Consider the following 17,338-nt stretch of genomic DNA (forward strand, 5'->3'; position numbering starts at 1 on the left):
GGCCGGCGGCCGGGCGCGGGGGCACCGCGGGGCGGCCGGGCGGGGGACGCGAGCCCGGGGCGGCCCCTGCGGGAGAGTTCCGGCGGGCGCGCGGGCCGCCCTGCCGCGGCGAAGTTTGCGGGCCGGCCGGGTGCTAACTTTGAGCGCTCACGGCTTCCCCTGCCCTCCCGCCCCCGCCAGCCCGGGACCCCGCTGCGGCCCGGGCCCCGCGAGACGGTCGTCGGAGGGAGGCAGTCCGCCGGGGCCGGCCGTTGGTGGCTGCGGGGAGGCCGGGTCCCGCGGGAGGGGGGGCGGGGCGGGGGCGCCCGGGCTCCTGGGGACGAGGTGAGGGCGGGGATGCTCGCCCACCCCGCCGAGTGCGGAGCCGGGGCGGAGCGGGCGCGGCGGGAGGTCGTGGCTGCGCGCGCGGTGACGGCCGGCAGGAGGCGACGCTCGGACCCCGGCTCGGCGCCGGGGTGTCTCCCGGCGGGCTGTTTGGAGCGGGCGGTTTCCATGGAAGGTGTGATCAGCCGGGAGTGCCAGACGACCCGGGCGTCACGAGGTGAAGGGTGGCGCGGTTGGGTTGCCTGCTGCGGGCAACCGGAGGAAACGTCCTTCCAGTCTTTATTTTTCTGTTATGCAAACTAATTGAGGAACTGGTGGCTTCCGCGCTCCACTCCTCTGTTTCCTAGTTCTGTTTCCGAGTTTGTCGGGGGGCAGTAAGAGGAAAAAGTTCTGTGAGCGCGTGCGAGTGTGTGTGTGTGTGTGTGTGTGTATGCGCGCCCCCTTTCTAGTGCGTGCATGGGTGTGTGTGTGTGTGTGTGTGTGTGTGTGTGTGTGTGTGCGCGCACGTATTAAATAAAATAGTGTTTTGCCTGGATTGGTGTGATAGGAGCGAGTAGTGTGCGTGCGTCGGGGAAGGCACAGGCCGGTTTGATACGGAGAGGGAATACCACAATCTCTGCCAATTGAGCCTTGAGGCAGGAGCACCGAATGATGAATAATAACGCCTGGCTTGGCCGCTTTCCAGTTTTTATGTCTCATGTCAGATCCCTCCTTCGTGAAGCTTTCCCTAACAATGCCAGCTCATACTGAACTCTTTTTTTTTTTAAATATTTCTTTTGTACTTAGACTAACACTTTGTTCCATGCCTTGTATTTTTCTGAGTTTTGATTATTAAGCACTTTTTATACATACTTATACATGACTTCTAGACCTTTATATTTGTTTTTTAAAGCACCAAGTTTGTTTTATCGGTTTTTAGTTTTGACCTTCAACCAAGAACAAAGCACCTAATGAGTGCCTTTTCACTAGTACAGCCACAAAATATTCATGGACATCCTCAGTGGTGCACTGTGCTGAACCACTAAGATACACACTTGATTAAATCATAGGTTCTTGCATCAAAGAGCTCTTTCAGTGTATTGGACAAGAAAAAAAAAACCATTAATTGCTCATCACTGTCCCTTCTCATCTGGCACAGTCTCAGTAAATACCTGGAAATCTCACTTGTTTTTAAAGATCTAGTTCTTGCAAGAAAACAATTTCTTAGCTTCTTTTAATAATCCATTCAGATTTTGAAATTTGGTGTTTTATACTTGTATTTTTGTTTGTAATATACTTTCAGTTGATTTTTTTAAAACTGAACATGTAGGAGCCGGTGGTTCAGTGGCTGCTCTTGCAGAGGACCTGATTCCCAGCACCCACATGGCATCTTAAAACTGTCTGTAACTCCACATCCAGGGAATCTGACACCCTTACACAAATATACATACAGGCAAAACCACTAATACATATAAAATAAAAATAAGTTTTTTTTTTAATTGAAAGGCTTTTAAAAAAATGGTCATGTGTAACTTTTTAAAGACCTTTTGTATAAGTGTGTTGTGTTTGGTTTATAAGGTGGAGTGCAATGATTATTGAAGTAAAGCATGTTTGGATATTTCATTCAGTTATGATAATTTTTTTTTAACTTTTAAAAGTAGGTCTTTAACATTTGAGAGTTAAATACTGGAACTTTCAGAATATAAAAATGCTAGCAGGCTCCTGGCTTTCTCTTATATTACAATTCAGTTGAAAGCTCCTATGTCTGTCCTTACACACAGCAGTTCTTTTGCTTTTTGTTTGTCCTTTTGATGTACTTCCCTCCCCCAAAACTTAAGTTTTTGCAGACTCATGAGACAAAGCATACATAAACAACTGTGAAGGGAACCACAAAGCTAAGTGGAGGCGTGGTTTCAGACAGTTATTTTTACCTTATAGTAAAAATTCATACCCCTGTAAAATCACAGCTTGTGATTTTACAATAAACCCCACAAATAAGTAATACATAACTGTTAAAAAATACGTGCTTGTCTACTATTACCTTCTCGTATGCAGATTTTGGCATAGCTTTGGAGTCATTTCTATTAAAAACGAAAATTAACCTGTTAGAGCTAAATATAATGCAAGCATGCAAGCAGGGGTTACAGACTGACAGCAAGTGTTGTCGTGAATGAATGGGTTCAGTTGTCAGTTTTCAGATAATTACCTTTCTTCCTTTCCTGGTAGGACTGGTAGATACCGAGGCACAGTTGGAGCTAATTCACATCATGGAAATGGAACCCACCGAACCTGAGCCAGACTGTGTAGTTCAGCCTCCCTCTCCTCCTGATGACTTTTCATGCCAAGTGAGAATCTCTGAGAAGATCACTCCATTGAAAACTTGTTTTAAGAAAAAACAGGATCAGAAGAGATTGGGAACTGGAACCCTGAGGTCTTTGAGGCCAATATTAAATACTTTGCTAGAATCTGGCTCACTCGATGGAGTTTTTAGAGCTAGAGACCAAAATGCAGATGAGAGCAGCTTACATGAATGTATGGTGAAAAAACCCCTGGAAATCAGTCCATCATGTCCACCAACAGAAAACAGTATGCCTGTTCTGATTCCTGATGGGACAAATGTTGAGGGCCAGTTACCAGAAGCTCATCCTTCTACGGATGCTCCAGAGCAGGTGGTTCCAATCCAGGATCACAGTTTTGATCCACCAGAAACCATCAATGGGACAGTGGCAGATTCTACAACAGGAGACTTCCAAACTGACCTTTTGCATCCTGTTTCAGGTGATGTTCCTACAAGTCCTGACTGCATAGATAAAGTTATGGATTATGCCCCAGGAACTTTCCAAGAAAATAGTTTTACAATCCAGTACATTTTGGATACCAGTGATAAGTTGAATACTGAGCTCTTCCGAGATAAAAGTGAGGAAGCTTCCCTTGACCTTGTGTTTGAGCTGGTAAACCAGCTACAATACCATACTCACCAAGAGAATGGAATTGAAATTTGTATGGACTTTCTGCAAGGCACTTGCATTTACGGCAGGGATTGTTTGAAACATCACACCGTATTGCCCTATCATTGGCAGATCAAAAGGACAACCACCCAGAAATGGCAGAGTGTTTCCAATGATTCTCAGGAGCACTTGGAAAGATTCTATTGTAACCCAGAAAATGATAGAATGAGAATGAAGTATGGGTATGTATAACTTAAAAATTGTATTCTAAAGAAAAAAAAGAAACTGAAAATTTGGTATGTTGGTTTCTTTCAGTAGTGTCCTAATGTTTCTTTGTTTGTTTGTTTGTTTTATGGCTTTTATTCTGATTTTTTCAAGGTGCTTAAATTTTAACATAGTCTCTGTAACCAGGCAGAGAGATGTTTTATGATTTGAACAGTTTAGATGTCATTCTGTTTAGTATGTGTATGAATGAAAGTTGTATGTACATTGAGTATTGTGAATCAGGTACTATATTTTAGCTGTAGTCACCTTGCCTTTAAAAGAACAGCTACTGTGAATCTTGAATACTAAATTTATCTAGTTTTTAACTTTAAATGTGTTGGGTAGCTACTTTTTTAAAAATATGTGAAATAATATTTGAAGCTTTGTGGCCCTCTTTGGTTTGACTAAACATGTTTTATATGAATAATTCAGAAGTTATTCATAAATAGCATATAATTTTGAGTTTTCATGCTGTTTGAATGTGTAGAGTTTTTGCCTGCATGAATGCATGTGCACCTGACCCCTGCAGAGGCCTGAAGAGGGTGTTGAACTAAAGTTACAGACTGTTTTGAGCCTCCTGTGGGTGCTAAGAACTGACCCTTAGTCCTCTGCAAGAGGACCACATTTCTTCAAAATCATTTTAATAAGGTATTGTCCAAAAACTCTTTTGCCTCTGAGCTAGCAATTTTAATTGTTCTGTCAAGAGTAATTAAGTTGGTGAATTCTCAAAGCCACTCTAATCTAATCTCCATTGCAGAACACTTCAAAGTACTGGCCTCTCACTTCAGTTATAAAGCAGATTTCCAGTCTACTGAGTGCTTGAACATTTTGGTACAAAAGTTTGACTCAGTCAGAAAGAAGCTAGCAGGTCATTGTCTAACACATTACATTCAGTTACCATGAGCAAGGCAAGTCAATCATTTTGGTCCCAGAAAGTCCAGTAATTTTTAGGTGAGCAAGATATTGGGCATTTATACCTTGTTAAGATTATTTTGCTTGAAAAGTAGACAGTTTTAGAGCCCTTAGCATAAACTGTAGGTTCAGTTATATAGTTACAGTAGGAGCTTGATTTTCACATTAGCCTTAATTATGTAAACTTTATATTTATATGACACTTAGGAAAAGTATGAGTGAGCTGCTATTATAATCAATAATGCTGCTACTGTATAAGTAGTCCTGCAGTAATAACATAGCTGGAAATATGAACTGTTAATTACTAATGAAATTCTCAATGAACGACAAGAAGAAAGATAAAATTGAAAAGAACTCTCGAAAATTAGGCTTTTAGGGAATTGACCTGTGGTCATTGCAACCTGGTTCTCCTTGTATTCCAAAGTGATGTTGTGTTTCCTGGCAACAAGATGCAGATAACGGCATGTTGAGCCTTGCTGAGAGATTCACAAACAAGCTGGAGCAGCCCAGGTTCACATGGTTACCACATTATTTGGCTAAAGCTATTAATCTCTGTGGTCAGGCCTGTAAAGCTGGTCTATCTGCGCAGATTGCACATAACCAGGAAATGTGTGTTCAGCTGTGTATATGTCCATATTGGACCCAGTCTTGGGATTCAGAAATAGCAGATGTTTGTTCTACTTGTTTTGGGTAATTTATATGACTTAATCATCCTTACACACTGTATCATAATATCTTCTGTGGACTTTGAGGAATGTTCATTGTTCTGGGACTCTAGCAGAGACAGGTCATAGTTTCAAACTATGCAGATAAGCATTCTTTATTCTTCTTTACACCTGTGAGGATTTAACACCTAAGTTAATCAAAATTGGATGTGTAATGTTTGTTTTCAGGAATGAAATTGAGTAGGAAGTTGAGCCAAATGTTTTCACAGTTCCTCTTGAGCTCTTTAATTAAGATGATGCTTATATAGTAAAAACACATTTATTATAATTGGGTAATAAATGCTTTTTTGATTCATTGTAACAAGCTTATGATATTCTCCTGTTTGCATTGTCTGCTTTTGTCTATCATAGGTGTTATTGCCAACATCAACTGGAAACTATTTAGTTATGGGCCTGAACTATAAATTTGATTTTTTGGCTTCTGTACATGGGCCAGGCCTTCAAGAATTTCTAAATTTGAAATATGCAGCTAGAGCAACAGTACTAAGTGCTGTATTTTTTTAAATAACTTTTAACAGTATATATAGATAGTCATCATTAGAAGATAGTGATTTTGAGTGACAGTTTTAAAGGAGCCTTGCTAATTAGAATACTGTTGTTGAGAATTGAAACTGGAAGCAGTGCAAATGTCTAGCAACCAAGATCACCATTAGTTTCACATTACATTCCTTTTAAAGTAAGTCAGAATATTGTTCTAGGTACTGCTGCTCATTAATAAGGAGGGGAACCACGAACTAAGTTGTGGGGCTAACTTCCTAATGATACTATGACTGAGTATTCCTAATTCTCAATTCGTTGAAGGAGGATGGGGTGAATCCATGGTTAGTTTTTCTCAGGGAGAAGGTGTTTTTTTGTTTATTTTGAGACATGGTCTTACTATATGGCCCAGAGTAGCAATGAATTCATGGCAGCCCTCATAACCTTCTAAATGTTGTGATTATAGGCATGAGCTATCACAGCAGTCAGAGGTTAGCATGTGTGTTTGCTTAGTATTTATGGATAATATAATTTTACTTGCTTGAAATGTTGTTACACTCTTGGCTAATGTATCTTTTTATTGGTAATAATTCTCATAAGCTTTTTCAAAAATCTATCCAAGGAGAATGACAGTAGATGACATCAGAGCAACTCTAAACTCTATAAGAAGACAAAGAAAAATGCACAAATGATAGAAAATTTTATGTTATGGTTTATATACTAGCGCAAGCTTCTGACTGAACTTGACTAGAACTGTTAAATTAGCCAAGTTAGTTATGGTCTCCACAGCTGTGATGATGTATGAACTCATCATGTGTTATTGATAACACTGGACAGAGGAGAACAGCTGAAACTTAGCTATGCCTTGTGACTTTTTGGTATTTCTTGAATATACACAGCTGTATGAGTTTGAATTTATTTTTAAAATTCCTGTATGAGAAAGAGCTCATAAGCAAGAACTTGTTTGAAGTGACTTTCAAAATGGGTGCCTTGTGCTATAATGATAAAGCTATGCAGTGACTTGTTTGGTGTCTTTTTTTTTTTTTCTACCTCTTTATGCTGCTATTTACATATGAAATAAAACTAATTGGCATCTATCTGTACTAATCTAGAGAAGTTAGTGGGTCTGTGTAGAGCTATCATGGTTATCAATAGCAGTCATTCATTGACTTTTTTGGCTTTTCATCAATAAGTAGGTTACTTTCTGAAGCAGCTGTCACCTGGCTTTAGGTTGGGGTCAGGCATTTTTTGATGTAATAAAAATGAATCTTGGAAAAAGCAAAGATTTCTAACTCTTCAGACAATTGGAGGAAAAGGCTTCTATCTGGCAATTCCTGAGTATAATTGCATAATACATAATTGTTTTATCCAATTGAATCCAAAGCTTTTAATTATTATTATACCTGAAAAGGGAATACTAGTAACATGAAAGTGTAAGGACCTAAGATACTTTGACTAACTCTTCTGTGCCCCTGTAAATCTGTTTTGTTTTTCCTGAAACACTAGAATTTCTAGATTTACAATCAATTATAAAGCAAAGGTAAATTCTCTATATTTTTCAAGAGTGAAACCGTTTATATCATGTGTAAGCCTTAACTACTGAAGGAATGCTACTAAAACCAACTATTGTAAATTTTAACTGTTTTCTGTGGCCTGTTAATTTCTTATCCTCTGATTTGAGGACCACCAGATTGTGCATTCTTTGTCTGATGCAGTTGCTTCTGGAATGTATTTAGATTAGGTTGTCAAGCTCTTTTAACCTAGATCAGCAACCTTCAGTAATTACCAGTCTTTGTGAGTTGTGGAGAAAGCTAAGAGTGTGTGTGTATCACTATACAGAGGGGGGAAAAAATCTTGTTTTGAGTTACATTATGATTGTAATGTAATTCTGACATAGTTTTGTGGGCTCAAAGTGGACACTGCTGAATTTGAAAGAAACTCAATTCTTAGAGTAAGCAGTGTTTCTCTTTTATAATTGAACTATTTTTTTTATCTTTGAGGAATAGTAGAATGCTAAAGATTGAACCACTTTCTGTCAGATTCTGGGTCTGGAGCTAGTATTTTTATGTTTATTTATGACAGAGCTTTCTAGGGACCAGGAATTACACTGCATAAATATCCCATTAATTTTTTTTTCTACCATTGTTGAATGTCACCCAGCCCAGCATCTGAAATAATACTGAAAGCTTCAAAGTGTAATAAGAATCACAGTTTGTAATAACCTCTTTTTTTATGCTTGTAATAATCTACAAGTAGTAGATTTTAAAATATGGTGTGAAGTTTTGAGATTAGATTTTTATGTAAAATAAGTTAACTTATCTTAGTTTGTATTTTGTAGATTTATGAGTCTGTACAAAAGATGCTGCAAACTTAACTGAATATAACCAATTCTGTGATTGAAAGACCAAATCTTAGAAGTTGATGCTGTTAAAAAGCTTCTAGTTATCAAATGTAAAATTTCTAATTTTTCCTTTCTGATTTGGCCAGTTAATTGTTTTTAAGACAAGCATAGAAAGTTAATTAAGCATTCTTCTTTGCTGCCCCACATGACAAAATGTGCCTGCCTTTTCAGTCTTTCTCTGCTTTATTCTGTTGACTAACTTGAGCACCCACTTGACCAGTAAAGAACCCTTTCGTGGTCATTGCAAAGGATAAGCTTTTAAAAGAGCGAGAATGGTAGGGTGACTGTTGTCTTTCTTGTATTCCAGTATTTGTACTACAAGAAATTGTGCAGAGTGTATTGTGATCTTCCATGTCGAAGCTGTCTGAGAGTTTAGTAAATTTGTGTTCCTTGTGCAAATTCAAGTCTTATGCTTTAGTGTATATGCTTCTGAGAATTAAAGAAAGGTTTGTGTTATATTGGTTGAAACAGCACTCAAATTTTAAGAAAACTCCTTTTTACATTTTAAAGAGAGCTCTTACTCTGTCTTTTCTTGTTTGAAATAACTGTAAATTCTTTGCTCCAAGTTTTTACCGGCACTGATTAGTCAGGCATGGGAACCCAAGGATGAGCGTTGAACAATACATGTGCTTTCAGGATCTCGATGTCATTCTGAACTTCACAACTCAACAGCTGATCAGGGCGTAGACAGAGCAAATGGTACAAATACCCTAATAATTTCCTGTTGTGGTTGGCCTTCGGTTTCTGACTGTCACCTGGTTTAGCTATTTATTTCTAGACATAAATAAGCGCAGAAGAAATACTGGGTTTTCCTTCCTAATACTCATCTTAATTTAAAAAAATAAAAAGCATTTGTGAATCTGGGTAAAGAATGAAAGAAAAATCTTTTCTTTTTGACATTTGGATTAGTGAAATACTGTTATATCAGAAGCGTTGTGTAAAATGTTTTACAATTAACCTGTTAATTAAAAAATTTTAGAGTAGTCTTTAAAATTGGACTCATTAGAGGAACTTGACTTTGTAGACTACCTCTCTCTAAACAAAAGTTACCATTTAAGATCATGGTAAAAAATTTTGTGATCACTATTTATGAATCCACCATAGTGGCTTTTTGTTTATTTTTAAGATCTCTTAATATCTTTTATGCAAAAACTTTCTCATCCCTCCCACAAAAATTTGCTTGAGGAGCTATCAGTAGTAGATTCTCTGTATATTAGTGTGTGTGCATAAATCTTTAGTCTGTTAAAACTTGTTTACTTTATCTTTAGATTGTTAGCATCAATACGTAAACAGCCATCAGTGAGCCTATTTCCATTCTGTTATTTACCAGTTCAGTTTATTTGAATTAAGTGGGGCAAAAAGACAAGACTAAATAAAATTTGGAATTATTTTTAAAGAGTTATTTGTAATTGAAATATTAAATCCAAAATAAATTAGACTATTATTGTCTTTCTAGATATTATTAGATCGTTTTGTAATGTTGATAGTGTTTTGCTTATGTATAAATGAGTTCTAATTTGAGATTATTTTAAAGTGATTTAAAGATTTTTATCATTTATATGTGTTTTATATACTATTAAATATTTTATATTTATTTAGAACTGTTCTATAAATGAGTTTATTTTAGTCCTTTCTACTTTCAAATTTTTAAAAATTGAATTAATTTATGCCTTGCATATATGGCACACATTTTAGTTGATCACTCTGAAATGTCTGCTTTTAAAATATTTTACTCAACAAAGGAATATTTACACATTTCAGAAATTTCTAACTGCATTGTTTAAGGCAATATAAAATAAAAATAGAATTTTTAGCATGATTTTAAAAAACTAAACTGCTTCCTTTTCCAGCTGTTCTTGTAGAAATTAAATTTTACTTCCTTATTAGGCTAAAGTTAAATATGTTTCACTTATAGTTACCTGCTACTAGTCTCAGGACATGTGATTGAACTTGGATCAAAATTACGGCTGTGTGACATTTCTGGCATCTTCAGAGTGCAATATTTAATACCAGAGCTCTAAATAGAGATCAGTAAGATCTTACAAGTATACTTTTTATTTATAAAAGATTTTAGGCTTATTCACATGTTATTTGAAAATTTGTTTGCATATGTTCTTTGCTTTTATCTGCAGCTTTATTTTAATAATAATAATGCCTACCATTTTAGTAGTTTTTTTCCTTGAGTTATATAGTTTGCTTGTATTAGCTGCATTGGTGGAAATGAGGACAAGGGTGGGGAGTAAATGGGGAAATGTAGGGTCTGTAGGAACCTCAAATATAGGATCATTAGGATGTTAACAAACATTTAGGTACATTTAAGTGGCTGTGCTTTAGTGTCATATTTTTTTTTGGTTTTGTTTTGTTTTAGCATAAGCTTTGCTAACTGCATCTTGTTCCATTCTCCACGTTCTTTGGAATATTCTTAAATTAGAAAACTTAATTACTTTCTTCTTCTCCTGTCAGCTTCTCTCTGTCCCCATCCCCCTTCTCTCAGTCTACTCTTCTCTTCTCTTCTAGAATGACTTCAAGACCACACACTAAATGTCTGACGTGTAAATCAGACACAAGGTTTGACATACAGACAAGTGTGATATCCCACTTACAACTGCCTGCTTCTCAGAAATTCTAAGACATGTTTCTGATTTTCTGATGTTCCAGGATGGTCTAAGGGAGCAGCACACATGGGCATAATTTTGCTTAATGGTCACTTTTTTTCAAATGCATCATATCTTAAAATGGGGTACTTACCCCATACCCACATTTTTGATGTATTTAGAAACATTAGAAAAGTCTGTGATTCTGATTTTATTTTAATCATTTTACTGAGTGACCTAAGCCTCAATAATCTTGCCTCTGCTAGATCAGCCTCTTTAAAAGTGGACACATTTAATTCATAATCAGCACTAAAAATTGTTATTTTATTTTTCCTTCATTAAGTATGTGCACCATGTGCCAAAGAGGTCAGAAGAGATCCCCTGGAACTGGAGATCCAGATGGTTGTGAACCATTGAACCAATCACATAGGTGCTCAGAATCAAACTCAGGTCCTCCGCAAGCACAGAAAGTGCTCCATAGCTACTGAGATTTATATGTTCGATAGTGTGAACTCTGTAATACTTCTTATGAATATGTCTGTAACTGTAGCTACTTTGAAATACAATAATTTTAAGCTTCTAGTAAATAGGGAAAGATGTTGCATGGGATGTTAGGATTTATGTTTTCTTTTCTCTTCCATGAACTTTCTACTGTTTGGCTGAGGCAATTTTAGCAAAAATCATAGTTAGTAACAGGATATGAGAGTTGACAGTGATAGTGCTTCTAATATAGAAAACTATGGGCCCCTTTTAAATACTCTCAGATTCAAAGAATTGTTACCCAGGCCTGGTGTTACATGTCTGTAATCTGGCAGGTTCAAGTTCAAGGGCAGCTTAGACAGTTTAGGTTCTGTCTCAGAATAACAAAGGAATATAACTGAGTAGTAGGATGCTTGCCCAGCACATGTGAGGTCTTCGAACCAGTCCCTCACCATCTCCTTGCAAATTGAAATTAGCCAGTATTTGTACCTTCAGTATATGGCAAGAATCTTATTTTTATGGTCTACTTTGAGGCAAGGAAGAAAGCTTACTTTTAACAAAGGTGATATTACTCATTTTCATAAAAGTTTAACCTTATAGTTTAAGATACAAAGTACATAGTTCTATGAGGTTCAATAACTAGTGCTTTCACAAAATATGTTGGTTTATTTTTGGTTCTCATTTCCTGGTAACGTCTTGAAGATGTATCTAAGCTAGCAGATACTCCAGTATAACTGAGTTCTAGAAACGTCAAAGCCGCATATCAAAAGCTAACCAGCCACATTTTGTGTCCCTGTGAAATTTCTTCATCAGCAACAACAAACATTCCCATCTGTCAAGCTTAAGCTAGGAGAGCCTACATACTCTCTAGGCAGCATTTAATCTTTGTCTTCTATCATTATGACCCTCAGCTTAAGAAGACATCTTCATTTTACGTGATAGTAGTAAAGTAAGAGGGCTTACTAATTGTGTTCAGCTGATTAGGATGCATGCTAATTTTGAGGTCATAGATTTAGCCTTGTAGAAACCAGTTAACTCTTTAACAGGCAGAAAGCAAAGATTCCAAAGTCTAGCTGATCTCTTTAAAACTGAGCAATGTTCAGAAAACTTTATACTTAATTTCCTTTGCTGAAGTCTGAGTTCTTACTTTTACTTACATCATCTTCCCACTTACACATATCCTGCCTCTTATAATTTTTATTGGCATCATTATTCAAGAACACAGGTTAGAAACATAGATATTCTGGACTCTGAGAAGGTCTTCTGTGTTACACAAACTGGCCTCAAACTTCTCCTACCTCAGTCTTCTCTGAGTGCTAGTATTCATGTGTCTGCTACCATACCTGGCCATCATGGACTCTACTTTCTTGACCCACATGTAATTGTTCTTTATATAGTTTGACCCTAACCCTAACCTCCCAAGCAGCTACCTTTCATCGCCTCCATAGCCTGCCAACATTTGTCTCACATAATTATTAAACATGAGATATTAAATAATAATAAATATGCTAATAGCTTGCAAAATAGTTTTGATCGCTACTCTTCCTGTGTCTTTCTCCATCCTGTACTGAAAATAAATCATCTTACTGGAGTAAGCTTTATTAAAGGCAACCCTGGATCTTGTTGAAAGTCATCCTGCCCACAGGATCAAGCCTGACCTCTTAACCCAGGACACAGAGCTCTTCCTTATCTGAGTCCAGTTTATCTCTCCAGACCAGTCTTATCTAATCACCTGCCACATATACACATACACTCTGACCTCCCACATGAACTGCATGTGCTTCTTGCACTCTATCCTCGTGCCCTGTGCTTAGTTAGCTTGTAAACATGTTAAGTCACCTGTGGTGGTCTGTTTGGTAACTAAGTTCACATATCACATTCTGAGGCAGCTCCTGATACCTTTAACAGCAGTAGCAGACCATTGTTTGCGTGCTGTTTGTGTGTGTGGTTTTGTTTTTGTTTTTGTTTTAATTTTTTGTTTTTTAGACAAGATCTTACTGTGTATCCTTGGTTGGCCTGGAACTCACCGTGTACTGTGTTGGAACTAAAGATGTGCACTCCCACAGTTTGCCCAGGCCATCTATTTTTGAGTTCTCCTCAGACCACCTTTATGTCACACTTCACACTATAACAGTGGGTTGCTTTTCTCTCTAAACTAATGTTCTATAGCATTTGATTTTTTTCATCTTTTCTCCCCAGCATACAGTTTAGTACATAGTATGTCTATTTAAAATTACTATTATTTGTCATTATTTCCTTCATAGTTCTTCCCTCCCCCAGACAGTTTTTCTCTGTGTAACCGTGGCTGTCCTGAACTTGGTTTTGTAGACCAGATCTGCCTGCCTCTGCCTCCTTGTGTGCTGGGATTACAGGTGTCACCACCCTGCTAGGCTTTCCTTCATAGTCTCAAGTACTTAATTACATCTGATTTATTTTATGTGTGCACGGGAGGAGTGTCACATGCCATGGTACAATTATGGAGGTCAGAGAACCACATGTTGGAGTCAGTTCTAGCATGTGAATCCTGGGAAGGGCAGGCTTGTCAGCAAGTGTATTTATCCCAAAGACATCTCAACAGTCCCTCAGATATTTTATAAGTAATTTCTGTTTTACTCAGTACCTATTTCTGTATTGGTTTTGATCTTCTACCTCTTCACTTTCTGAAATGGCGTGTGAGGCATACTTTTTGCCCCTGTGTGGGTACTGGTTACATACATTGGTAAGCTATGTCTGGAAATGTTGGCTTAATTAGTATGTGAAGGTATTTGTAAGATAAGAGAGAACCATTGTTTAAAAGCATCTAACTTATGAGAAAGGGGTCCTTTCCAGAATTTCAAGTTAGTTTTCTGTCTGCGTTTTTGAACAAGTATATGTGTGGTATGTTTGTTAGCAAAGAATATAACAAGAGTTTCTATTTTTATTCTTTTCAGTCAAACCATAACTTGCTCACAGTATGTGTTTTTGTGCCTCTGAGTAATGATGAGGTTGTAGATAATTCTACAGTGTAGTGGCCATCTCCCTTGTGTTATGGTCACGTCTCAGGAGGAATTCACTTATGCTGAGTAGGGTTCTCCTCTACCAGGATTGTTGTACTCTGCTTTTAGAGTGACACCTTCTCTCAGTCTGTAGCTTTGTTTTTCTTCTTCAGTTTTCACACATCCTATATTTATGGCCTCCCTGTCTGCTTTCTTCTTCTTTATCTTCTCTACTCCAAGGTCCTGGATTAACTTCTGCTCTCCCATTGCCTGTACATGGTATGCATGTCCTTCATGCCCTATGCACCATTGAGAAGGTCTTCTCCTAACTGCTTGAATTAGGAGTAGAGCACTTAACTTGTTTTTTTTTGTTCTGCACAGCCTCTTTACTCATTGATAGTTACTAATATTTAAACTGCTCCTAAAATTTTTTTCTTGTATACTTCTTGGATTAGTATGTTATTCTATTTTCCCTGACCTTTATTCATTCCTGGACATCAGTAACCACTTTTTCTCCTGTATTGCTGCATAACTGTCATCTACTCTGATTGTTTGACTATATTATTTACTAGTAGTAAATTTATATAGACAGATACATACTATTTCTTTGGAACCCCTGGAAATCTGAGATCATATCTCTTAAATTTTTTGTGCATTGTCTAATTCAGCACACCATTCATTACCTTGCAGAGATGACTCATAACTTCCTTCTTGATAATAGGAAATAATGGCTTGATAAAGAAGATGATGAACACTTGTTAATTACAGCATGTACATGCGTAGCGATACAGATTGTAGAAGGAAGAAAAAAATGGTTGGCTTTAAATTTTTACAGCATCCCTATTTAAGGGAAAGCAGGTAGCAAAATTAATCTTATGAAAAGATAATGTATATCACATTTGTTATTTTTACCTCTGTCAAATCTGGAAAAGCATACTAAAAATGAAATACAGCCAAAACAGTACTTGAATACACCAATCCAAAGAAAATAAGTTATAATAAATGAGGACTTTTCATAGAAATTTCTCAAAGACCAAAGGCCTGGAATGTATAGAGGATGTAGTTAAAGCCATGTTTCTAGATGTTTTCTCATGCATATAATTATCTGTGAAGTTTTAGTGATAAAGGCTTGTACAGAAATTGCTAAAATGATGTCCACAATAAAATATAAACAGCAAAAAAGCAGAAATGACAAAGAATTTGCTTAACTTACTAAGAAGCAGTTGCTGGGAAATGAGCTTGATGGGAGAAAATATGTTTACAAACCTGAAATGTCCTTCAGAGAAAGATTTCTAGCGCTCTTCAGTTATAATATCGGATTTCTCCTTTATAAAGTGACAAATGCTTTAGGCAATTTAATATGAAGTTGAACTTAAGCATAGGACTTTCCAACTTCAGGATTAAGTTTTTCTTTTTTCTAGAATTTCCTATGAACATTTTTTTTCCTTTTAAATTAAATATTACCAGTTATAATTTTAAATGAAATAATGTCCAAATGTAATTTGCCCCCCCCCTCTAAATTCCTAATTGTGCAGAATAAATGAGTTTCATTATTTCATAATGAACTTGGAGAAAATGTATCCCTTTACCCTTATCTTTCTTAAGCCTCCCCTCTCTCAGACCTTTACCGCTTATAGTCTCTCTTCTACATTCATGTTATTTTTTTTCCCAAAATGTTATTTTCAACTACATTTTATTTTAGTCTCATTTCATGCTTAATTTAAGTTGTATGTTGTTTTTGAGACAAAATCCCAGTTCTCTTTCAAAGCAGGCACTTTGTTTTGGGACAAGGAAATCTTCAGGAATTTTTACAGGAATGTAGAGCTTTTTATAACTTAGGTAGTTTGTTTTTTTTTGTTTGTTTGTTTTTTGTTTTTTGTTTTTTTTAATTATGTGTGTGGCTTTAGTTTAGTTTTGCTTTTTGTTTCCAAAAGAGTAGGACCTGATCATAAATTGTTATGAGGATGGAGAGAGAAGGAACAGCTTTTCTTTGACATTTGCCAGGTTGTGTGCATTGAGAGATTTTAATAGATACTCAAGTGAGAAAAGGAGAAGGTCTTCATTGGTTTGGAAGTATCTTTTGTCATTCTAACCATAACACTGTTATCCATAGCATGTTACAGGGACTAACTAAGGAATGGGTACAGTAAATCATTTACCTTGTGTAACCAATTTAATTTTCAAACATTTGACTACAGAGGGTTTTGAGACTCAGTTACAGTCCTTGAAACAAGTGTACCAAGAGCACAGTTGGATTAGTTAGATGATAATGAATACTCTTTTCTCTGAATCTTCTTTCTGACTTGGAAACCTGCCTCAGTACTTAATCTCACATGTAGAGGCCCGCTTGATCTGGGGAGTCCTCTGTTTTATAGCTGTCCACTTGGAAGTCTGCACTAAGAGATGGAGAGACCGAGGGATGCATTCAGGGACTTAGTTACCAACATTTATAATATTACTTTATTTAAAAAATGTTTTCCTAAACGTGAATTATACAGAGTATAGAACATTGAACATTTTACTAATTTCTTTAGTGGTTCAGATATTTCATCATGATCTAATGATTCAACAAAGAGGAAATAGGTTTTATTTAGCTTATCCTTTGTCAATTAATGATTTAAGTGAATTTGATTCTAATAGTGGACTTATCTCCTCCCAACAATGTGAATGTGTAAGCCAGGTATGGTGGCACAACACATAATATCTCAGCCTTTGGGAGGTGGAGGTAGGAGGAAATCAGTTCAAGACTAGCCCTTTGCTACCTAACAAGTCAAGGCCACCTTGGACTACATGAGACCCTGTCTCAAAAGAAAAAAAAAACAAAAACAAAAAACAATGTGGAGATGTTCATAAAGGTTTATTTTATCAATAATAGGCTAGATAACAAAGTATCTATGACAAAATAATTCTCATAGCTAACCCTCATAATCATTCAAACTACTTTTTTTTTTCTTACACTATATATTATAATATTGATGTTTGTTGAGTCAGCAATACTGGCTTCACCTGGTATCATTTTTTCTGTCATCTTTTTTTGTAACTCACCAGGCAGTATTTTATATCTACATTGATTGGCACAGGTAACCTGATGCTTCCAGGGATGGGGGGGGGGGGGGGGGGACATGTTTCAAATTATTTTTGGTTTGTTTGTTTCTCCAAATATTTTTTTTTAATCACTTTCATTCTGCAGCCTGACACCTTGATTGGCTGACACCAGCGTTTGGCTTCTTTTAACCAGGAATAAGCTAGAGTTGTATTG

General features: G+C 37.0%; 1 protein-coding gene across 1 annotated transcript in view; it reads left to right on the forward strand.

Annotated features, from left to right (window-relative positions):
- Positions 1 to 17,338, forward strand: part of Tiparp (TCDD inducible poly(ADP-ribose) polymerase) — a 29,019-nt gene that overhangs the window by 966 nt on the left and 10,715 nt on the right. The window contains exon 2 of the mRNA XM_055596863.1: positions 2,530 to 3,493. Coding sequence (XP_055452838.1) covers positions 2,571 to 3,493 — 923 coding nt within the window. The 5' untranslated portion in view covers positions 2,530 to 2,570. The remainder of the gene's footprint in view (positions 1 to 2,529; positions 3,494 to 17,338) is intronic.

This window comes from Psammomys obesus, unplaced genomic scaffold, assembly GCF_907164565.1.
Source record: "Psammomys obesus unplaced genomic scaffold, mPsaObe1.curated_primary_1811, whole genome shotgun sequence".
Classification (NCBI taxonomy): Eukaryota; Metazoa; Chordata; class Mammalia; order Rodentia; family Muridae; genus Psammomys; species Psammomys obesus.